Source organism: Python bivittatus, unplaced genomic scaffold, assembly GCF_059951505.1.
Source record: "Python bivittatus isolate LINGU-HERP-01145 unplaced genomic scaffold, Pbiv_v1 ctg000700_np1212, whole genome shotgun sequence".
NCBI lineage: Eukaryota > Metazoa > Chordata > Lepidosauria > Squamata > Pythonidae > Python > Python bivittatus.
Window position 1 is genome coordinate 102,892,200 of NW_028277098.1, and position 24,323 is coordinate 102,916,522.

Consider the following 24,323-nt stretch of genomic DNA (forward strand, 5'->3'; position numbering starts at 1 on the left):
CCGCCCTGGAGAGGGCGGGGCATCGCGGCGGCGGCCGCGGCAGGAGCCCGCCCGTTGCTAGGCAAGGCCGGTCGTCGCTGCGGAAGTGAGGGCTTGTGGGCGGGCGGCCGCGTTGCCAAGGAAGTGAGCGGCGGCGGCGGCGGCGGCGGCAGCGGGGCCGCCTCCGCGCCGGATCCGGGGCCGCGGCTGCAGCGGCGCAGGTGAGGCGTCGCGCCGCGGGGAGGGCCGCCTCCTCGGGGGCGCGCATCCGAGGACGCCTCCCAGGCGTCCCGGGCCCACCCTCCGTAGCGCGGGAGGACCGCCCGCCCCATCAGGCGCCGCGGCAGGGCGGGGGCGCCGAGGGGCCCTTCCAGGCCGGGCCCGCCGCGTCGGCGCCCCTCTCCCCCGGCACGGGCAGCTGGGCGCGGCGCCGGCGCCGGCCCGTCGCTACGGCGGTCGTGCCCGGAGGGGGAGCCGATCGCGAGGTAAGCCGTTGCCGGGCCGCCGCCTGCCGGGCCGCGCTCGGGGTCCCGGGCCCGCCGCCCGGCCCGGCGCGACGGCTTGGCCGCAGAGGAGGGCGGGCGCCTGGCCTGGTCCGGGTCTTGACCTGCCTGAGCCTTTCCTCCCTCCCCTTGCTTGCCTCGCCCTTCCATTCATCCGCTCTTTCGTCTTTTAGGCTTTCCTAACAGGGGCTTGACGGGGACCCTTTTCTGTATGTGGCTCAAGGCGGAGGACGCCCCGACCGTCCTGCCGCCCGCTCTTTCCCCGGAACTGCAGCCCCGCGAGGCGGGTGGGCCGAGGGAGCGGCCGGCCGGGGTCGCCCCGTTCGTTCGTTCGTTCGTTCGTTCGAAGCCTTCGTGGAGCCGCCCGCCTTGAAACCGGGCTCCGGGCGGCGTCACCCCGAGCGGAGAGCCGCGCCTGCCTCCGTGAGGGAAGCCACGAACCCGGGAAGCGGGGAGCCGGCGCTGCTGTCCGCGTCCCAAGGCCCGGGGAAGGGCCGGCCTTGGGGCTCCCCGGGAGGTTAGCGGGCGGGGGGCTGTCGGGTCTCGGGGGAGGGCGCTCCACAGGGCAGGTGGGCTGGGGGAAGGGAGGGAGGGACCGGCCCAAGGTGCTTCTGAGGAGGAGTTTGCCGTCGCTGCTTCGGGCGGTTGTGAGGCTCGTTTGTGGCCGGCGAACGCTTAGCGGCCTGACCTTAGAAAAGGCCGCTAAACGGGAAACACTCCATTTACAGTACTTCTTTGTATTACGTTTTATTTGGGGCTGCCTGTTGCATGTCCAAGGGAAGAAACTAAAACCTTTTCAGGTGTAATCAGCTTTGTTTTAGAACAAATGTAATTTAGCTACGGGATCTTTCTACTTGGACTCATGAAAAGCTGTTTTACATGACGTTATTCCTGATCAAGGGCCTTCTCTGGCTCTCTTGCATTTTGCCAGTTTTTTTTTTTTTTGACAGAGATGAAGTTAGGCATCTTCAGGCCCTTGGACATACCTATATACATACCCCTATAATAGACATATGCACGAATAGCTGTAACTGACTGGTTTGCGTAGAAAAGGAAGACTGTTGGGAAGATCAGAATTTGATGGGCATGATGGTGGGCGTGGCTCTCCAAAGCTTTATTACAGCTGAACTATAGCAAAGGTTGGTTTCCTGAAGGGAAGGCAGATGGAGATCTGGTCATCTTGCTAAGCTTGAGAGCCAGTGTGGTCTGGTGGTTAAACTACTGGGCTAGAAACCAGAAACTACTGGGCAGTGAGTTCTAGTCCGGCCCTAGGCATGAAAGCCGGCTGGGTGACTTTGGGCCGATTGCTCTCCCTCAGCCCATGATGTCAGGCTCAGGTGCGCAACCAATGGATCAACATTCGGTTGGTCCAAAAAAAAGCAGACCCTGCACCTGTGGGAAAAATGCTAGGAAGAAAAAAAAAATTGAATAAAGCACAGTAACTAGGTTCACACAACTCACAAAACTGTAACAGAACTTCCTCGATTTTGGCTTTCATGCTGTAAGAATCCATTTACAATAAGCTGTGTTTTTTTGAACAAGCCATAGTGGCCTGGTTGGGATATTGTGCTAAATCAGAATATGATTTGTTTCAGTATGATATGAATTGTAAGTCTCTTGTGTTTTTGAAGTACTTCCTTACTCTGTAAGGCACCAAATAGCGAAAACATGACATTTGCCTGATTAATATCCATATATAAATCTATAGTTTATTTGTATTTTGAGGTGGAAACCTCTAGATTTGAGAAAGAGTCAGATAAAATACCAACAAAAAAAAAAGTGGAGGTTTTATTTGTGATATGCAATCAGTAGAAGTAATTCAGCTTTGATAATATACCGTGGGGTCACAGTTGTCTAAGGACTGCCTGGTTTTGTATGAGTTTCCCAGGGGGGTGTTAAGAGACTGCCCTGCAGCTCAAAGTGAGAGTCATTATGCCAGTGTATAGCAGAGATGGGATATTAGCAATAGTGGCCCTTTGGGTTTCCTCCCCTATGAAGATGATATTAAGATTTGTACAATAACGGAAAAATATGTTTAGCTGCAGCGGCCTGTGTGTTTCTTTTAATAGTACTTTACAGATGCAATTGCATTCTGAAGTCTGGCGAGCCGTTTCATTTATTTATTAATCATACTTTTGCCCCGCTTCAATCAAAACAATTCCCAGTGGCTTACGGTGTTTATATAAACCAAAAATTAAAACATCCCCAAATAGAGGAATCATTGTTTTGAGGGATCCCTGCCCCCTGAGAGGTAAATTAAAAGTAGTTTAACAATAAAATGGGAAATCTGGTGAGAGAAGGAGTAAATGAATAACCTATGTAATGAATTACATGAATTCATATGGAATTATGAAAAAAGACAGGTGATGCTGCAGCGGCGCATAATTACACCTGCAAATACCTGACATGTTTATATAGTGAGATACTCTTTCTTTGAATGGAGCGCTGCCAGCCATGCAGAGGCACCAGGGCCCCTTGTTGGGGTGTCTAAAAGGACAGTAAAGCCAATCCAATGATATACCCCCTGCACAGCAAGAGACCAATTAAAAGAATTAGTCTCCTTCATTTCTCACACAAACAATTAGCTGATGATCGAACTGCCACATTCATTTAACTTCCAGTGGTAACCAGGGCTTGTTTTTTAGGCACAACTTCATCCTGCATTCCAAAAAAGCAGGATTTGAATTGCTCCTGTCTTTTAGACGGCGGCCAATTGAAAATTCAGTATGAAGCTTCCAGCTAGTGGATTAGAATCAGTTTGGGATCTGGCCAGATGGCTTTGGCCTTTATAAGATTAAGTGCTGTTTCTGGAGAGCACTTTCTAAAATGGTTGTGACAGGATAGGTCAGAGTTTCTGTGAAAGGCCTGTTTGCAAGAGTGTGAGTGGGGGCGTGTCCTGCTGGATGATAGTGCAAACTATACTCAGCATAATATGTTTACTTGGTGCTCCAGAAATGCACCTCCTTGTCAGTGTCGGTTTCTAGAAGGACTACCAAAGTAAATGTGTATCCTTACTTTCACTTGCTGACTTCCACAAGCTTGGTTATGGATCAAACATCAGTTCCCATTGTCCCCCTTTATGGGAATTATGAAATACAAAGTCATAAATACATCTGGAGAACATGAGGTTGCAAAGAGCTTCCATGTTCAAGGAGGACAACAAAAATCAGAAGGTTAGTCAAACATTGCCTGGCTTCATGGTAGTGCCTGACTCACCTTAGCTGGTTTAAAAAAACCAAAGACAGATCTGGTTTGTGCCACAAAGTTTTCCAGATGTAGGCTAGAACTAGGACATTGAAAGAATGTCTTGGGAGAAAGCAATAGCAAAGCCCTTGGTTTTGCTGCCAAGAAAACTACAGGGATGTGACAAGGTCACCCAGGTGGAGTTCAGCTCAAAGGCAGTTTCATCTTAAACAAAAAATAGTCAATTTTAATACTACTTACTTTCTTCTGAAGGATGTGAGGAATCTCTAATAACTAACAGGTGTCCTCTGATCGAGAAGCCTTTCTACTTAATCCTTGGTGGACGAATACAAACAATAGCAAAGGCATTCAGCGCTGCTTGGAAAGCCCACTGCTATTTTCACTGGAATAGCAAGGTTTGTGCTGAAAAAGGATGCCAGGGTAAAGTCTTGGTGAGATCTGGCATAAATTAAGCTCTGCTGATGACCTGATGATATAACAGGATGGTTCAGCAATTTACAGAGTAGGGGAAGTGGTGAGTCAGTGCAGCTCCTCTGGCAACAACAGTCTTTGTCAGCCTGTTTCAAGCTGCTCAGTTGTGACTGGTACGTACTCTCACGGAAGAAAGCAAAATCAGGAGCCCTCTTTAACTTCATCTGGAGTCATCTGGCAGGCAAACCAGGTATAGAATGCCAGGAATAAAAAGGTTGGGCTCAGCAGGACTTGGGGGAGCTGTGATCTCTATTCCCAGAAGGAGTGATGGTAGTCAAGATGTTGCTCTTCAAGTGGCAGAGAGTTTTAAATGGTAGTTGTGTGGTCTGGAGGCATGTGGCCTTGTGTTATGGTCCCCACCACCTCCCATGGAGACTCCCAGAAACAGAATATTGGTATCATTCCTGTCTTTTACCCTGCAGTGTGTGTGGCACAACAACATGTGATGTCCCCGAAAGGTTTGAATTTCTCTACCTCCTCCAACCGGCAGTCAATGAAGGGAAAGAGGGGAGGGAGGGGGGGAACCAAGTGAAGTGAAATGTTGGAATGTGTTTTTTTAGTGTAGCATGTGCTGTAGTGGGGGAGGGTGAGAATAGGAGGGGGATCCTGAAAAGGTCATTGAATCTTTTCAATGCCCAGCATGCATTTTCTTTAGCATGCTAATTCTTTAACGTCGTCATTTCCTGGCAATGGCAAGCTCCTTTTAAATTTTATTGCACTATTAATTAATACTTATGAAGATGACTTCAGATAGTTTCAAGGGGAAAAGAAGAGCAGGCACGTTAGGCCAGTTCTCCAGAATCTAAAATGGAAGCGATCCTGGATAGTGTGTAAAATAGCTACACTAGCAGAAGCTGCTTCTTCATTTTTGACAGCCCTTGCAAGAACATCCTGGTTTTAAAAATGTTAATTTTGGAAACTGAGAATATTTATTACCATATTATTAAGTCTGCATGTTTGGGCTAAGGATGGTTGCAGATATTAACCAATGTTGGGATGATTTGGTTCGTCTAAGCTTTGGGACCTAGTAAAGAAATTGACATGTTAGAATAGCCCGTCTGTCATATTCAGATCTTAGGCATACCACCTGGAATTGTGTGGATTTATAGTTCAACACATTGAGGAATGAGGGTTTTGCTTCCCTCCCTCCAATCAACTGATGCTCGGTCATTGGTTCTTCACTGCCACTAGCAATCTGTCAGCCCCACAGATAGACCAGACCAGGAAATCACCTCCACAGAATGAATGGCTGAAACTACTTTGATTGGCTGTAATAACAGAATTTTGCAAGTGTGATTTTGCTATACCTCCTCCTTATACTCCAGGGAATCAGGGAGGCATCTATCTGAATCTCTTCTGAATATTACCTTGTTTTTCAGGACGTAAAAAGTGTTTTGGCCCCTTTTGTCTAGGTAACAATTCTTGCATACTTCTGTCAAGGCCATCTTCCTCACTTTCTACACAACCCTAGTTGCAAGCTTAATAGTTGGGCAGTGGGGAAACATGGATAGGACTGGGTTTTCATATCTCCTGAAGGTTGTCTGTGCCTTACAACTGTGGATACTAAAAGCGCCATTGCAGATTATCTTACTGCTAAAAGTGGTACCTCCAGTCCTTAAAATATCTTTGAGAAAGGACCAGAATATGCATATGATTAAAGGTAACGTTAATTGAATTGGAACTCTGCAATAATAATCAGAGTGGAACAGAAATTAAAACCCTCCCATTTAACCAAACTATTTATCCTATTTCTTGTTGTAATTGTAAGCCTGAAAAAGGAGATGTTACTTTCATATCTTACTGTAATGCTTTACCCTGTTTGGTTTTTGTCATTTTTGCCATCTTTTATTCTCTCTCTGTGTGTGCAGGTGTATGTGTTTACTTGTGAGCCACCCAGCATTGTTGGGCATCATTCAAATTTAATAAATAAACAAACAAACATTTGCCAAGGTCCATCTAGGGTGTTAAGTGTTATACTATAGGATAGGAACTTCTGCTTGCTGTGCTAACTATTATGGTGTCCATCATTATGTTCTATTATTGCCCTGTATTCTTTCTAGGCTTAGAAAAACCCCTGGGCTTCGTGATTCTGTCATCAGTTAATTTTGTCCTAGTGCTAATCTGTTGTCATGTTGAAGTTAAAGTGCTCAGAGTCGGTCAGAGTTGTAGTACGATGCCGACCAATGAACAGCAAAGAGAAAGTGGCTTCCTATGAACAAGTGGTTGAAGTAGATGTGAAATTGGGGCAGGTATCTGTGAAGAACCCAAAGGGAACTTCTCATGAGCTACCAAAGACTTTCACTTTTGATGCTGTTTATGACTGGAATTCCAAACAGTTTGAACTGTATGATGAGACTTTCCGGCCTCTGGTGGACTCGGTACTCCAGGGGTTCAATGGGACCATTTTTGCTTATGGGCAAACTGGGACAGGGAAAACGTACACAATGGAAGGTGTGCGTGGAGACCCTGAGAAAAGAGGGGTCATTCCCAATTCATTTGACCACATCTTCACCCATATTTCTCGGTCTCAGAACCAGCAGTATCTGGTGAGAGCATCTTACTTGGAGATCTACCAAGAAGAAATCAGAGACTTACTATCAAAGGACCAGTCCAAGAGGCTGGAATTGAAGGAAAGGCCAGATACAGGAGTCTATGTAAAGGATTTATCATCATTTGTCACAAAAAGTGTCAAAGAAATAGAACATGTTATGAATGTAGGAAACCAGAATCGTTCGGTCGGAGCTACCAATATGAATGAACACAGTTCCCGTTCCCATGCCATTTTTGTGATCACAATTGAATGCAGTGAGGTTGGGCTTGATGGAGAGAACCACATACGTGTTGGAAAGCTTAATCTGGTGGACCTTGCAGGCAGTGAGCGTCAGTCTAAGACAGGAGCCCAGGGGGAGAGGTTGAAAGAAGCAACGAAGATCAATCTCTCTCTCTCCGCTTTGGGCAATGTCATATCTGCCCTAGTGGATGGCAAAAGCACTCACATCCCCTATCGGGACTCAAAGCTCACCCGGCTGCTTCAGGATTCCTTGGGTGGCAATGCCAAGACTGTGATGGTAGCCAACATTGGCCCCGCTTCATATAATGTTGAGGAGACCTTGACCACTTTGCGCTATGCCAACCGTGCCAAGAACATCAAAAACAAGCCAAGAGTCAACGAAGATCCCAAAGATGCACTCCTACGGGAATTCCAAGAAGAAATTGCTCGACTCAAGGCACAGCTGGAGAAAAGGTCCATTGGCAAGAGGAAGAAGAAGGAGAGGAGGAGAGATGGTGGTATTGGTGAGGAGGAGGAGGAGGAAGAGGAGGAGGAGGAGGAGGAGGAGGAGGAGGGTGAAGAAGACGAAGGGGTTGACAAAGATGACTACTGGAAAGAGCAGCAAGAGAAGCTGGAGATAGAGAAGAAAGCCATCCTGGAGGATCACAGCTTGGTAGCAGAGGACAAGATGAGGCTGCTGAAAGAGAAGGAGAAGAAGATGGAAGATTTGAAACGTGAGAAAGAAGCAGCTGAAAAGCTGGGTGCCAAAATCAAGGTAAGATGCTTTTTCTACAGTACAGCATCTTTATATTGGTCATTAACCAGCATAACATGCTCTTTTCTGTGTATTCAGAAAATTCAAACTGTCGTATGTGTGTGCATACTGTGTTAGAATTAAACCTTGAGGCATGCAGAAGTAAAGGTGAAAATTGTTCTTTTTCTGTCGAGATGATGTTTATGACCTGTTCTTCAAGATATTGTATATGTAAAATATTCACAACCTGAATGCAGCGAAGGGTGGGTTACTTGCTGCGCTTCTGGGGAATATCTTAATTTATTATTTAATCAGTAATGGAACTAAATGTGTTCAACTTAGCTTTACCAATTGAATCTAGAACAGGCTCTCATTTTGATAAACATCAGCCAGGGGTAGGATAGATGAAGAATACTGTTTTCTTTAAACTTTAAATTGACTGGAATTATAGTTGTGAGACAGTGATAATATCTGCAATGTTCTAATTTTGTGAGCTGGGGTTCCTCCCCTTGCCCCTCTTCAATTTTTGCTTTTAAGGCAATGGAAAGCAAGCTTCTTGTTGGTGGGAAAAACATTGTTGATCACACAAATGAGCAGCAGAAAATCTTGGAACAGAAGCGGCAAGAGATTGCTGAGCAGGTAAGATGGAGATGGAGCTGCCATTTTTCCATACCTTCTTTTGCTGTTCACCTGCAGGTCTTTACGATTTGGACAAAGTCCCCTGAGAACATTTCCCAAGCACGTCTCTTTCACAAGCATGAGAACTACTGAAGATATAGACAGAACTTTGCGAGAGCGTATCAAAAATCCACCCCGTCCAGCTTCCCAGTTACTTTGTTAGATTTCTATTCTGTCTTTCCTCTGCAAGCTCAGAGTGGCATATTTTTCCTCCTCACAGCCCAGTGAAGTAGGCTGAACTGAGAGAAAGTGATTGGTCCAAAATCACCTAGTGAGAGTCTGTGGCTGAGGGAGGAATTGAAGCTGGCTCTTCCTGGTCCTAGTTCTTCATCACTGTACAACAGGCGTTTTCACCTTTGTCGCAGTGGCCTTTTCAGCACATGCACAGCAGGATATCAAAACACTAACCCTTTTCCACTGTTGCTCAAATATAGCTAGTAGTCAAAGGTATATTATGTATGAAATGAACCTTTTATTTATCTAGACCGGTGTTTCTCAACCTTGCCACTTTAAAATGTGTGGAGTTCAGCTCCCAGAATTCCGCAACCAGCATGTGCTGGCTGGGAAATTCTGGAAGTTGAAGTCCACACTTCTTAAAGTTGCTAAGGTTGAAAAATAGTGATCTAGACTAATTATGTACTCACTAATTTATGTGATATTCTCATTGGATAATTTGCCCTTCCCTCTTTTCGTATTTCCTTGTTTAAGGTGTAAAGTTCCTGAAGTTTATTAGTTGAATTCTTTGAGCAGTAGAAAACTAATTAAGTAAAAATTATTGTTGTTCGCAAGTATTTAATCTGAGAAAAGTTACCCTCTGAATGGTGAAGGCCACCATCTTCCTTCCAGCTTTTCATCTGATTAAAATTTCTATATAATCAGTTAATGTTCCATCCTCTTTTTCAGTTAGGAACTGAGAGCCAAGTACATTAGACAAGTTCCTGAGGCTCTTTGACTTGGAAGGGGCCCTTTAATTCATTGATACTTATTTTGGCATAAACAGGCTGTAAGTCCCCTCCCAGGAAATGAGTTAATTCTTGTGCCGAGTTGAGTGTCCCAATACTTTTAGTGTGAATGATTTTTTAACACAGCAACAAAAAAGTATAGTTTAGTAAATTGAGAAGCTTTATATGAATGTCATGTTCTTTGTATTTTCTACAGAAACGACGGGAACGAGAAATCCAACAGCAGATGGAAAGTCGGGATGAGGAGACCCTGGAGCTGAAGGAGACCTATAGCTCCTTACAGCAGGAGGTGGACATAAAAACTAAAAAACTGAAAAAGGTGAGTTGGCTCCTTGTTGATGGGTGATATCAGCATAAGAAAGTTCAAGATTTGGTTGCCTGCCTCAACAGTGGCAAGAGCTGGCAGATTTGAAATGGGCCGAGTCCTCCAGGACATTCCCTTGAGTACTTCAAAGGGACTGTGGAGAAGAACGTCTTGGTGCGTTGCACTATTTTCCCTGCCTAAAGATTTTGTGGTTATCAGGTAAGCTTCCCTCACCACCCCCATTCAGGTGTGTTAGCTGGGAGTTGTGGGAGTCAGATTCTAGATCGGAATGCAGGGTTCAGGTCTGCTCAGCCATAGAACAAATCTGTGGTGGTGGTGGTTGTTTTCCTCCTTTCTCCAAATCGCTGCTTGCATCCCACCCTTCCTTCTGTAAGGTCAAGTAGCATGGATTGGGATGTGCACTGCCTTGATTTCCCCTCCCAACAGTCCTGTCGGGGTGGTCTGTCTGAGAGAGACTGGCCCAAAATCATCCAGCGATCACCGTGTGTGGTTGTGGATAGGAGCTTGATGTTGCAGGCCACAGTGCATGACTCTTCACTGATGTTGTGTCCATGCAGGTCCATTTTTGCAAAGGTAGCCTTGTCTGTTCATGTCGCACTCCACAACTGTATTCCTCTTTTCCAGCTTTTTTCTAAGCTGCAAGCTGTGAAGGCTGAAATCCATGACCTGCAGGAGGAGCACATCAAAGAGAGACAAGAACTGGAGCAAACCCAGAACGAACTGACCCGGGAGCTCAAGCTGAAGTATGTTGTAGCTGACCATTTGTTACTGTTAAAGCCCAGAACTTGGGATGGAAGGGGCATCATGGTCAGCTGCCCCAGAGTTGGGAATGAACTTATTTACTTTAGCTACCTGGAAGATGTGGACTAGATTCCCACAAGGCGGCCATATCTCACTTTGTCCTTTGCTGATCTCATACAGGCACTTGATTATTGAAAACTTCATTCCCTTAGAAGAGAAGAACAAGATCATGAACAGATCTTTCTTTGATGAGGAGGAGGACCAGTGGAAACTTCACCCCATCACCCGATTGGAGTGAGTTGTCCTTAACTTTGGGGGTTGAAGGACATATCCAGTTTTATTTATTTTGTCAGACTATCTACCCCATTTCAAAAGACTTTGAGTAAATGACAAAAATGTTAAATCCATGCACAGCCTCTTGCTGTCCCGTCTATCTCCAAAGTATTTCCTTCTTTGACTATTACAGCTTTACTGCTCTGGGTCTCCAGGTTGGGGGCATGATGTTCATTGGCTGCTTCTCTGGTTTTCAGCCAGCAAGGTGATTGTGCCACTCTTCCATTTTAAATGGTAGATGTTACACTGTCAGTGTCAGTGCAGGAATTTCGCAATGTGCAATATAGGTTCCTTGTTTTTTCCCCCCCCTGCTATATACATTTGGAAGTTCTAGCCTAAAGTTTTGTCTTCCTGTAAATTTCAGACTCTTATTCTTCTCATCATAAAAGTTTTTAGTTTTCATGACCAAAGATACCAATTTGGAAATGTGCAGAATATTTGCTGAAGATCAGGAAACAAAAGTATGGCTGTGCAGGCTTTGGGTGATGAAACTAGAATATTCAGCAGTGAGAACCTCATTATGGTTACAAATTTATTCTACCTTTTCTCAGTAAGCAGGAATAGAAACTTTTTTCTGCCCAGGTTTTATAGCTTTTAATGTTTTGGCCTTCAAGCCTGGATTGGATATGGCTGGATTGGGTGCAGTCCACATTTTCAGCCTTAATTCTTCCTGCTCTCCAACCACATGAAAAATTTGCCTATTTTTCTGTCTTTTTTTTTTTAATCCTCTTGCCCCAAAACAGGCCATCTGTTTTGGCCCATCACTCCAAAGGGCTCTGTGGGTCATGGGCTACTCATTCTAGAGCATCAGATGTTAATGTAAACAGTTTTCCTTCCACTTTTCTCTGCCTAAATGTTTTAATTATTTTAAAATGCCCTGTTGCGAAATAATTAGCTAGAAAAATTGAGCATTAGGAACAGAGGGGGAAATCTGTTAGGGGGCCCAGCACCTTTGAAAAAAAAGTAAACCTGATATACAATTTAGTCTTATTTGGAAACCATTTCTAAACTACAATTTTATACATGGAATTATTCTACATCCCAAATTTGAGTTCTAGAGTTCATATTTTAATTTGATGTATAGTCTGCATTATTTACAGTATTTTTTCAATGTATCATTTATTGTTTATAGCTGTTCTTTTTGCTCTTATTGATTTCAATTGGGCTAATCAATTTTAGAGCTTTATAGAGACATGTTGTGACTAGAAATTAGGTATGAAATGTCTACAGTACTCTAAGCTGTTATTGATGTTTAAGAATACATTAGCCATGTGATATTTTAGATTTGCTGCTAATTCAAGATTTGTTGGATATCCACCAGTATTTTATTATTTATATTGGGGGTTTTCCCTCTTTCCCCTCTTTTTACTAGATTCTCTATATTTTTCTACCTCTGTAGAAGCATTACTCATTTTCCTTTTTTCTTTGAAATTATAATAGAATAAATAAAAATAGCTGTATGATAAAAGAACTAAACACATTCATGGAGCAGGAAAGGCCTATCAGTTGCTGATCGTGATAACTAAGCAATAGCTCCATGTTCAGAATACCAGATGTTGGACACCAAGTATGGGAAAGGAGAGCTTCATGTCCTCTTTACTGATTTCCTAGCGGAGTTGAAAACAGGATGCTAGTTATCAGCTGAGTGCATTGTGGACTGACCCAGCAACTAGGTCACAGGACAAACCCTGGCTGAGAAGACAAGAGGATGGAGATCTTATTCTTCAAAGGGCTTGCGTAATCTTAGGGAATGGACAGCAGCCCCTTATACAGATGAACCCCTTCCTAAGGTTCCTTTGTCCAGTCCAGGTGCCAAGTGGTCTTCTCCAGAAAACAGACTCTAGGATAGCTTAGAACAGCCTCAGGTAATGCAGCTGAACATAATCCTGTTTCTAGGGACCGTGAGAAGAGAGTTGCTACCTCGGGGCTGGGTTCACACAGCATATGTGTAATGGAAGGTATCTGCGAGGAGGAGACTGGTATGGGAGATCAAGGCTGTCGGGAGGGAAGTAGTGCATTCCAGAAAGGGGACAAGGCAAGTGCTTTCTCAGTCCACAGCAAGACTGCGAGAAGAAGAAGAGGTTTAGACGAGCCCCTCCCTAGAGTATCACAGGGTACATCCACTGGTTGCTGTAGTGCAGAGTTAGTCTGGCGAGATTCTCTCTAGAGGCTGTAAGCAAATAAAAGAACTGTACTGAACTGAACTGTTTCATCGTCGTTCTTGGGCTGAGCCTGACATCAATGTTGCCAGACTTACTCTACACCAGAATTCTGGGAGTTGAAGTCCACACATCTTCAAGCTGCCAAGGTTGAGGAACACTGCTCTACACTACAGCAACTAGTGGGTATACCCCATGATACCCTAGGGAGGGGCTAGTCTAAACCTCTTCTTCTCATGGTCTTGCTGCGGACTGAAAAAGCACTTGCCTTGTCCCTCTTTCTGGAACACACTCCCTCTCTCCCGACAGCCTTGATCTCCCATACCGGTCTCCTCTTTGCAGATACCTTCCATTGCAATATTAGTCTGTTTGAGGTTTGGTGTGCTGTGGCAACCCAAGCAGTGTCTTAACACGGTGTGTGAAACAGACCATCACATTGAGGTAGAATATAGTTGGTTCATTTTGATATAGCAAGGTATGTGAACACATTAGTTTGTATGAACCTAGGCTTAGGGTATTGAAGGAATGTTGCCAAGGTGTGTATATTTGTGAGTAACAATAAAGGAGGCACAACTTGACTAATGACATAGAAACTGTTTTTATGTTGTGTGGTGACATGAGTGGAGCTCAAAGAATTCTTGACTACTGGAGCTTTCCAATAAAGAAGCTCTACTTTCTGCACTTAAATAGTCTGCACAACTGAAAGGGAGAACTGAGATCCTGCTAGATGTGCACAATAATGTTATTGGGATGGATGCTGTGGTTCCTGAGGTGAAAACTTCGATTCTTGGTGGTTAAGATGGGGGGATCTTTTTCTTCTTCTGGTGTTGGGCAACAGTGGTGTGGTCTTCTGGGGCATCGAGAGATGAACATCATGGTGGTCGGAGAGGCTCCCTGGATCTTAGGGTGGCTGCTTGTGAACAGAGAGGGTGTTGTGTATTTGACTTCCCGTTCCCTTCCTAGGAACCAACAGATGATGAAAAGGCCAGTGTCCGCAGTGGGATACAAGAGGCCCTTGAGTCAGCATGCTAGGATGTCCATGATGGTCCGCCCAGAAGCTCGGTACAGGGTGAGCTCAGACTTCTTTTGTGCGGGAGCTCTGAAGAAAAATAGGAGCAATGTGAAAAGTAAATACAAGAAGGGACTAGCCATTACCTGAAATAAGAAAGGTGTCCACTCATTGGAAAGGCAGGCGCTTACGTCCTGTAAAAAGAGTGTAATTTCCCTTTGGAGATCACAAGGTTTCCAATGTCCTTCATGGCCTGTAGCTTAGTGAAGAATAGTTGAGTAGCTGTTCTCCAGTGATGGATGTCTACAGTGGTGTCTACCTGGAAGGATTCATCATGAGACATTAAGGATGCTGTTGGGACAAGCCTGCAAATTTTCCAGAGCACCTCCTTCCTGGCTGGCTGCTTTTGGTCAAAAAGATCATGCATTAGAAGGACTCCTCGTGATCCATGATAACAATTGATATTGTGTCTCTGCTTGTGTGGAGCTTTGGTTCTTCTACTGCAGGAGGAGTTGTGCAGAGGCTGTGCTTCCCTCCCCCCCCAAAAAAAATTCCAGCTGAAGATGCAGTGATTTTATCAGAGAAGGTGTGGTAAAAAAAATGTCTACCTTTCAAAGGGGGTCTAAGCTAGTTTTTTCCAGACTTGACAGCTTTAAGATGTGTGGACTGAAGTCCACACATCTTAAAGTTGCTGAGGTTGAGAAACACTGGTCTAAAGAGTAGCACCCCTGGAGAGCAGTTGAGATTCTAATTTATTATTTAGTGAAGATTTATACAGATGGAGGTTCCTGTTTAAGCAATCAAGTATTGTGCTTGGGTGTGTCTAAATCCTCTGGCTTTGGACTATCTAGGCAGAAAACATTGTCTTGCTTGAACTGGATATGCCCAGCCGGACCACACGGGATTACGAGGGCCCTGCTATCGCCCCCAAGGTCCAGGCAGCTTTAGAAGCAGCTTTGCAAGATGAAGATGAGATCCAAGTGGACGCGTCCACTTTTGAGAGTACGTCGAGCAAGAAATCAAAATCCCGGTAAGCTTGTATTTTAATCAGCTATCCATTTACAGGCCTGAGTAGTTGGATGGGCTGAACTGGCTGGCTCTCAGCCACTTTAGTTGGGGAAGAGATATCTGTAAAAAAAAAAAAGTTGGTATCTGGTAGAGATGTAGGAATTTCTAAAAATTAAGGCATAGAGAAATCACAGAATGCAAAACACTCCCTCCAGTCTCTCTAAGTGGGGTCACTGAAGGAAGATTCGTGTATGCGCAACCCAGGCTTTGACTATCACTAGAAAATGATCTGGGCAGGATCTTTTCAAAGGCATAAACTGAGTAGCTTTTGTTAGCCATAAATATATAACAAATTGAATTCTTTGTAGAAATACAATTTAGATCATGATTTGTCATCTTTGTTTTCTACCAATGAATACACTGTGAAGTTATTTTAGAAAGTTGCTTCTTCTTCATGCTTCTTTTCTTGATTTTGTATTTTTCAGGCCTAAAACTGGAAGGAAGCCCGGCGGTTCTCCCTCCAGTGCCTCTGGTTCTCAGCTCTATCCCCAGTCGCGTGGGCTGGTCCCAAAGTAAAACCAGTTGCTCCTTGTCAGGGCATGGCTAACATTTTGCCATAAATGCAGAGGCAAGTAACAACCTGCAAGGGGGACTTAAAGTCCAAAATAATGCCTTTTGAGAAGAAACAACAGCCCCTTCTGCAGCTAATTTGCATCTGGTAGGACAGGTTTATGATGGATGTCTCGCCTGCATAAAGGAATTATTTGTTCCTTGGGCAGTGGGTCTAAGGTGAACAAGACTTTAGTTAGGAAATCAGAAATGCATGAGTTACATTAGTGTGTGTTAGAAGCCAAGAGAAGCATGTGGGTCCCCTTGCCCCATTGCCTTCTCTCTTCCTTTTATGGTCGTTCTGTTGCATTTGGCTCTTACTCTTGGAACCAAAGGTAATCTTGGTGGAATCACCTCAATGACACCTAAAAATATAGTGAGGTTGAGAAGTGACAAGAGGATTTTGCTAGCCGGGATGACTTTTTCCCCCCCTTTCCATTAAAAGACTGGCACCTTGGGGGGGAGGGGGGAGGGGGTGGACGAGCCTATAAGCTGGGAAAGAGGTGAGATTGAAATGCACCGCAAAAGCTTTCTGTAGAAATGCAGATCAAAGGTGAGCTTCCAAAGCCTGCTCTCCTTTTTTCTGCAGTAGAAGCAATAGGAAGTTCATCAATCCTTTGGCCTGTTTACAAGGATGAATAAAAAATAGTTCCAGGCGGATCATTTCCTGGAGATCTCAGCCATGAATGACCAGCAGGGGCTACCTGGTCTAACAGTAATCCTTACATCGGTGTCCAGCTCCAAGCTGTCATCTTCCCCTGCTCACCATCTCATTCTAGTTACACTACAGCCTGGGAGCATTTTGTGGCTGATGCTTCCTTGTCTTCCACTGTCCACGTAGCTTACATGACCTCTTGAAGGGTCTCCAGTTTCCCTCCCAGAAGAAATGGAATTTTTGGAGGGGTTGTGGTCTCCTATCAATTATAGCGTTAGACATTAGATCTGAGCAAAGCTTGAGGGGGAAGGGACCCTGAAGGTGGGGCTCCCAACAGACGTCTTGGTTGAGAGACACCCTTATGCCTCTCCCCCTTTGCTCCTAGTCTCCTAGTAAGTAAGGCAGGCTACCAAGCAGTGTGTGGGAAGTGAGATGCTGCTGAACAGGGTGGGGTCAAAAGGCTGAAGATTGTGCCCTCCCCATATTGTTTTATAGTTCAGTTTGTATATTCAACATTGTTGCAAATTGCAAGTTCAGTTGTGTTTTTTTTTTTTTATGTTGACGGTTGTACTGTGAATATATTTTCATCAGCTTCTTCTCTGAATGTTTTAATGTCCATGTTCCTCAGCTGTATGAGCGTGTACATGTGCGTCTATGAGAACTTATCTCAGACATAATCTGAGCAAAAGACCTCTTCTTTGTGTTCTCTGAGCCACTCTATTCAGGGGCCCCAGTAGTTCCACGGCCTCTCACCCTGTGGGTCAGGACACCCCACGAGGCATCTTGCTGGCATGGTGCCTCAGGAGGCCCCACATTGCTCCACAGACCTTCTGCTTTGAATTCGCCAAGTCTATTTCTGGACTGGAGAGAAGCTGATTAGCCATTGCTCTTACATGGATCAGAGGGATGTGAGATTACCTTCCTTTATTTGGTGAGCTGGTTGGTCATATAAAAGAGCCACTTATTGTTACGCTGCCAAGGTCATCCCCTACTTTGCTGGGGTGTTTAATTCCCTTTGTAATTAAACAGTTGACTGACTGATGCGCAGAAATTCAGTGATGATGAATCCAAAGATTATAAAGTATGCAAAGATGAAGCGACGCACCATCCTGTTGCTTTTTGCTGTGAACAGGCAGGGCAGGCAAGGCCTGATCAGAGCTCTACCAACCTGCTTGGGAAGAATTCAGAGGAAACAGAAGAGAGGAGCACTTAACTATTTCCCTAATGGCTGCATTTCTAACTTAAAAACACTTGGAACAATTTAAGTCAACTGCTTTTCCCATGTCTAAAACTTTTCTGCATCTTACCTTTCATGTACTGTCCTTCTGGAGTGTTTTCTGATGTTCTCTAAAGCTGACAACTCTTTGGAAATATTTAATAAGCTGTGCTGTCAGCCACTGCCTTGTTATCTAAGGCAGCCCTCCCTGACTTGGTATCCCCAGGTGTTGAACTGATTCTTCAAATCCCGTGCCAGCTAGGAATTCTAGAAGTTGGTACCATGCTGGACGGACAGGGGATTTCTTAAGGCCTATGGAAGATTGCATTCACTGGGCTCTTTACCTGTGTAAGTCCCATTGGAATGAACAAGTTTCTCTTGGTTTCAGTGGGACTCACATGGGAATGGACAGGACATGAGAGATGCTACTGTCTTCTGCAAGAAGTGTTTCCTTCCTGGGGTTATACCTAACTGACTACTGTTTTCTTTTTCTGTACATAAAGAGCAATGTCAATAGTTCTTTTTCTGTCCATGGATTTAAAGCTTGTATCTGTAACAGCCCCTCTTGTCTAGGAATGTAAAAGTGCTCCTGAAAAAGTATAATAAAAATAATCTGGATTTATTGTATGTAAAGTAACATATTTCCCTGGATTTGTAGCAAAATTTTATTTATTTATAACACCACATATATATGCCAGTTTTATATTAATAATTTATAATAGCTGGATGCATCAAGATATTTAAGAGACAGCGCTTAAAAATTACAGAAAGGGGAAAAGACACAAGATTTAATGTTATAAACGTATAACGCCAAGGCAATAATGCCTGTTTGAATGCCTGGACTGAAAGGGCCAGCTTATTCGGAATGAACTTCCACAAAAAAGCTGTATCTCATAAACCTGCCATTTAATGGGTTGTACCAGCAGCCATGTAATACCTCTGCAGCTGGTATTAATATGCTTTGCGAGTTCTCAGAATTGAGTAATCTACTGCACACAAAGGCCTTCCTGTGATCCATTTAATCCTTTTCCTCCATTCTTAGCATGACACAGGTAAAAAGATCAATTCCTTTGACTTTTCCAGGCAGATAAAACAAGCAGCATTAAGCTACAACGTACAAGCCGGCCTGCAGTTCTTTCCTCCAGCATCTGTCTTCAAAGGAGGAGAGAACATAGCCAGTTTTTCGTGGCCTAATTGCTTTAACTAGTCCTCATTTAGTGACTGCCTTGTTTAGTGATTGCTCACAGTTATAACGGTAATGAAAAAGTAACTCTGACCAATCCTCACATTGACGACCTTTGCAGGTCTGTAAAGCAAAGGAAAGCAAAAGTAAGATTTGTAAGCAGTTGCGGCTTCACTTAGCAACCGCTCTGCTTGGTGAGCGAGTTGACAGTCCCAATTGTCACTAAACAAGGACTACCTGTATCCCCCTGCTAGCAAGAGAGCTGCCTCTGCTAAAATGACACTCTGCCCATCCTAGTAAGTAACTTTTAAGATGGGTGGACTTCAACTCCCAGAATTCCCCAGCCAGCACGCTGGGAGTGGAACTCTACTCCCCTTAACGTTTCTCAAGGTTGGAAAGCGCCGCCTGAGAGTTCAGGGCTGGATTTTCCCTCCGGGGCTTCAGGCGTTCCGCGTCTGGAGGCCCGCGCGGGGCTCACGGGTCCCTCGCCCCTCGCGCGCTGCCCCTTTGCCAGCCCCTCTGGGGATCCGGAGCTTCCCGGGAGCGAGCCCGCCCGCCGCTCCTCCAGCCGCTCCCTCCCGGGGCCCGACTCCCGCGCCTCCCACAACTGCAGGACGGCCGAGGGGCCCCCTCCTCCGCTCGGCCTTGGGCGGACCGGGCCGCCCCGCCGGCTCCCAAACCTCGACGAGCCCCGCTCTGCCCGGGGAGGCTCCCCACAGCCCCACCTGCGCGGGGAGAAGCTCCAGCCCGCGCGGGGTTCGCCCCCTCCATCCTCGCCCTCTTCCGGAGCGTCCCTTCCTCCGCCCCTCGGGCACCGGCGCGGCCTTCGTTCCGGTGCCGGCTGCGGGGCGGGAAAAGCCCCGGCTCGGAGCGCGGCCTCCGGCCTTTCCCCGCCCGTCGCCCTACCCGTCATGCACCGCGGCGGCTGCGCGAGGAGGGGCGGGGCCAGCGCCGCCCGGAGACCCGCGTTCTTCTCCCCGGAGCATTCTGGGAGGTGTAACTCGCCCCGCCCGCCCACTCGCCTCTCCCTTCTTTTATTTCCGGGACTGCAGCTCCCGTCGTCCCCTGCGGCTGGCTCGCCTTCGAACGCTTCCTTCCTCCCTCGCCCGCGCGCGCCTCGGAGACTGAGGCGGATTGTCCCTCCGCGGCCACCGTTCGGGCCTAGCGCGCCTCCGTCACAGCCTCTCCTCGAGCGCCGTCCGCCCCTCCTCCTCCGTTTTTTTCCTTTCCCGCCCGCCCCTGCGGAGACCTTTGACCTCCCCTCCGGTTGTTATGTCGGGCCTCCACCGCCGCATTCCTTGACGCGCGCGCCCGCGGGGTCGCCTCAGCCGCCTTCTCTCCTCCTCCGCCGACTTCGCGCTTCCCCTCAGCCGCCCGGGGCGCGCGCCCACACCCTCCCCCCGCCCGCCTCTGCCGCGCCCGAGTAACGGTCGCTCCTCGTCCCGGCGCGCTCCCGTCGCTGCCCGCGGCCTGCTCGGAGTCCCTGTCGCGCGCCCAGCCCGCCCGACCGGAGGAAGATGAAGGAGATGAAGCAGCGGAGGAAGAAGGAGCGCACGTGGGCCGAGGCCGCCCGCCTGGTGAGCGCGGCGTCTCCTGCGAGGCCGGGGGCGGGCGGCCGGGCGGGCGGGCGGGCCGGGCCGGGCGGGAGGCCCTCCTCGGGACCCTCGGAGCCACGTGGGAAGGGACGCGGGCCGGAGGCCGCGGCCCGCCCGGCGCTCCGCTTCCAGCGCGGCGTTCCCGGCCCGCGGGGCTGCGAGGCGCCTCAGGTGGCGCTTCTGGCGCTTCTCGGCCGTGGGGGGCTGCGCTGGGTCTGGATGTAGCGGCGGGAGCGGGGGGCCGCATAGAGGGCCCAGCCTGCGGGAGGGACTGGTCGGCGGGGGGCCGGCGTCCCTCGGCCATCGTGCCGCGGAAGGGAGCCTTGGGGGTCCCTGAACGAGCCGCGGCTCGCGTGCTGCTGAGCCCGGGCTGCCTGCGCGCGCGGCGGTTTCTGGAGAGCTTCACGCGCCCTGCCAGAGTGAAGTTCTCGCAGCAGCCCTGCCTGCCTGCCTTCCTGCCTGCCACCCCCGGACCCTTTATTATGCGCGGGGGAGGGTTGAAGCTGAGGATGGCTTACCTGTGGCTGTCCTGAATTTTCTGGTTTATACCTCAGTAATCAACGGCTTCAGTTTGCAGGAAGAGGCTCAGCTTGGCAGAGAGAAAACCGTTAGGCGTTGAAGTGAATTTCAATTTGTCTCTTGATTGTGGTTAATTCCATGTTCACTGAACTCTCGCCCAGCGTGAAAGGGAGCCTTGAAAGATTGTCTCACCTTATTTAGTTCCTCGGGTTTGGAGTACATTGTACAGAATTACTGTGATACACAGTACGGTTGTACTGGTACATTTACCATAGAGACAAAGTACCATATGATAAATACAAGAGAAGATGGCTGGAAGACTGCAAAAAAAAAAAAAAGTGCAAATAAAAATTTCTGGATCAACACTGAAGAATTAACTTCCAAGTTCAAAGCCAGTCAACTCTCTTGTTGAAATAGGAACTTTTTTCAGTCTGACTCAAGGTGGCCACTCCCATTATAAACATGCTGGCCTAAGGATGGGTTGTGTATTGTATGGAGTAACTCATATGTTCTTATGGGAACAGACAAAGAGGAGAGATGCAACAGAATAAGGAAAATGTTTTTCAAATTGGTAAGCGTTCTCTGAGTTCCAAAGTGGGTCACACCATTCAGTCACCTTGGGCCAGATTAGAAGACAAAGCAAATGCAGAGGGATGGATATCTTCAGAGGTGGATATGCCTTCCATTATCAGGCAGTGAAAGCTGTGGTATTTGCTCCCTAAATAAATAAATATGAGAAAGAGAAAAAACTATGTGAAAGTAGCTTCTTTTTAAAAATTAATTATCCTTAAAGCTGGTTAATGTGTCATTGTTTTTTAACTGGAGAAGACATGAATGTGAGTGCTTGTGAATTTCCATTTTCAGACTGACTAGGTGACATCTTGATGTTTCCACATCCTAAAACTACTCAGCAGGAGTATTCCCAAAAGTGATCTTTGCAGTGCACCAAAGTGTTATAGGTATCTCTCTTACTCAGAGCATTTTCCCATTGTTAGTTAACTGCTGGTTTCTGCAAGAAAAATAATAAAATGGGCATCAGCAGCCTTGGATATGGGTTGTATGTTACTTCGCACTGACATTTCTAACCTCCTTTATCTAAATATGATACAATAAGGGCACAAAACAAGTCCCTAATGTCATGGAAGGTACAAAACAGTATTTGTACATAAGACCATTTAAAAGCTAATAAAAAGGATAAGCTTATATTGGATCTGGAACACCAAAAATCACTTCCTGTTTTAGATGCTAAACTTCTGAAAAATGCACACCCCACCTGAGAATATTCTAGGAGAAAAATGGAGTGTTCGTAGTGGAAGTGTCTGTTTTGCATACCTTTATTATGTACTAATTGAGGCTCCTTGATCATCTTCAAGGGCACTCATGTACAGTGAATTATTGCCACCTATAAAAAAGTTTTCAAAGCACACATGTGGTCAGATTATGTTTATCAAGGAAAGGTTGAGTAGCCAAAGATGGTAAAAAATATTCTAAGGGTAGTTATGTGACAATTGGAAAAGCTATTTTAAAAACCTACATTTTATACTTTCACCTTTTAGGGGGAATGCATGTTGATTCTGTAATTCAACACTGGTAAAAGCAAGCTGCACGTCTATTTTATCTTAGTGTATTGACCTCATCCAGCACATTATTTAGCTCAGGCACTAACTCAGCACCTGCATAGCCTTCTCTGACAAGCAGAAATAGGAGTTAAGTGCTGTCAGTATATTTGTGGCATCTTCCAGATCCATAAGAGATAATCCTCCTTTCTGTGCTCCTTTCTGAAATCAACTCCATAAGCAGAAGCAGAACCCTTGATTGTTATGTCTTCTGCAACTGTTGTAGAGTTGTACAGCATGCAGTCACAGATTTTACAAAAAAGTTGCTCCCCAATTCTATTCCTGTGTTAGAACTGGCATAAAATCTAGATTGAAGTATGTCCAGATAATTTTTGAAAACAAAAACACTTACTTCACTTCAATATATAGAATATATAGGACATACTTCAATCTAGATTTTATGCCAGTTCTAACACAGGAGTAGAACTGAACTGATCTAAGTAAGGGGGTTTTTTTGCCCCTGTGTTTCACCAACAGAATGCTTTGACTGAATACAAACTGGGAATTCTGCTTCTGTATTTAAGTGTGGAGGGCTGCTTTTTATGTTTTAGACAGGATCACTGCTATGAATGAAAATCCGGTGAATAGAAGTGACTTATTTTCTCTTCTATTCTTTGGTATGGTACCAATTGAAATAGGCGTATGTATTATGGCTGCAGGATGCTTCTACCTTCTGTTTTTATTTTTATTTTTTGTTTTTTTAAATAAGCTAGGCTTTCCTTTATATATGAAGGAAACCTATCTCTAAGTGGTAAGTTTTTCACAAATTTTTCAGACCTCTGAAAGGAAGGCATTTTTCAGAAGAAAGTGGCTCAGCCAAGTTGTGTGTGTGTGTGTGTGTGTGTGTGTGTGTGTATTTGCACTGTTAGGCAGATGTGAGGAAAAAAACATTGATTCTTATGTAATGGTTACGATATCAGTGCATGTTTAAAATTACATTTTTTACATTTGATGAGAGAAAAATTTTTTTTCCTTAAAATATCCTCCTTGCAGAATATCTGTAAGGAATGTAATGTCATTTGCTCCGGAGAAAAATTATTTTATATACATGAGCTGCAGTCTTATGAACATTTACTTGAATATAGGTTCTGGTGGTATGAGCCATTGGAAAACATACATATTATGTTAAAGAAATCTGGACATTTTCTGTCTTTATTCATTACTTTCCAAGGTTACCTGAGAATGATATTGTCAGGAGGTTGGGCTGAGAAAGAGGGACTGGCCCAGAGTCACCCAGCTGGCTTTTGTGCCTAAGGCGGAACTAGAACTCTCAGTCTCCCGCTTCCTCACCTGGTGCCTTAACCACTAGACCAAACTATTTAGTAGCTGTTATTGTAAAAGATTTCTTCCTAAATTTTAAATTGTAAAATCTCGAATGGAGCAATGTCTTTGGTTAGTTTGGGTTTTTGGCATTGGGGGTGGGGTTGCATTTATACTTTAAAAAACAAAATCCTTTTCCACAGTTCTAGAAATCAGAGATGCAAGGATCATATGGAGAATTGGAATGTGATTATATCTATTTAAGGAATAAATTCCTCTTCTATTAATACATTTCCTCAAATAACATTTTCCCCACTTGCAAAGTGAAGTGAACAACCACAGTCTTCCAAATGGCATACTCAGCTTTTTTGTAGGCTGTGCATTATTCAGTTGCCTAATTCTACTGCAACTTCTACTGAGACTGGTTTCCGGAAGTAACCTTTCTTTTTACATACTAAGGAAAAAAAAATCTCTGAAAGTGCACAATTTAATTGGCCACCATTTGGAAGATTCCTCTTTCTGGGTGAAACTTTTATTGTAAACTGCCTTGCATCCCTCTTGATTACTGATTAATACACATTTAGTACAAAGTTGTTCATACAATGATAGAATGTTTTTTAAACAGTAGAACTATGAATGTGGTTGCCACTGAAAATTGGGCATTTGTAAAATAATTTTGGAGTCTGACTCTTCCATAAATGTCTAGCACATAACAATGTTTTAGAAAGTAAAAGATTCTCTTTTGTTTTATGTGAATGCAGGGCATCGGGCCCC

At 45.5% G+C, this 24,323-nt stretch overlaps 2 protein-coding genes across 4 annotated transcripts in view; both read left to right on the forward strand.

Moving 5' to 3' along the window:
• Positions 1-84: 84 nt before the first annotated feature.
• Positions 85-18,009, forward strand: KIF3B (kinesin family member 3B). 3 transcript variants are annotated; one of them, XM_088153703.1, is made up of 9 exons: positions 85-200; positions 6,218-7,702; positions 8,219-8,320; positions 9,518-9,640; positions 10,271-10,389; positions 10,568-10,681; positions 13,843-13,948; positions 14,740-14,918; positions 15,382-18,009. In XM_088153703.1, exons 2-9 carry the CDS (start codon positions 6,287-6,289, stop codon positions 15,470-15,472), a joined length of 2,250 nt encoding a protein of 749 aa, XP_088009829.1. In that variant the 5' UTR covers positions 85-200; positions 6,218-6,286; the 3' UTR covers positions 15,473-18,009. The 3 variants fall into 3 exon arrangements, with proteins under 3 accessions (XP_088009829.1, XP_088009828.1, XP_025029765.2); XM_088153702.1 differs by lacking the exon at positions 85-200 and adding an exon at positions 217-464; XM_025173997.2 differs by lacking the exon at positions 85-200 and having other exon boundaries at positions 4,713-7,702.
• A 1,639-nt stretch (positions 18,010-19,648) lies between these two features.
• ASXL1 (ASXL transcriptional regulator 1) overlaps positions 19,649-24,323 on the forward strand; it is a 42,929-nt gene continuing 38,254 nt past the window's right edge. Inside the window, exon 1 of the mRNA XM_088153701.1 lies at positions 19,649-20,136. Within this exon, the coding sequence (XP_088009827.1) occupies positions 20,077-20,136 (60 nt within the window). The 5' untranslated portion in view covers positions 19,649-20,076. The remainder of the gene's footprint in view (positions 20,137-24,323) is intronic.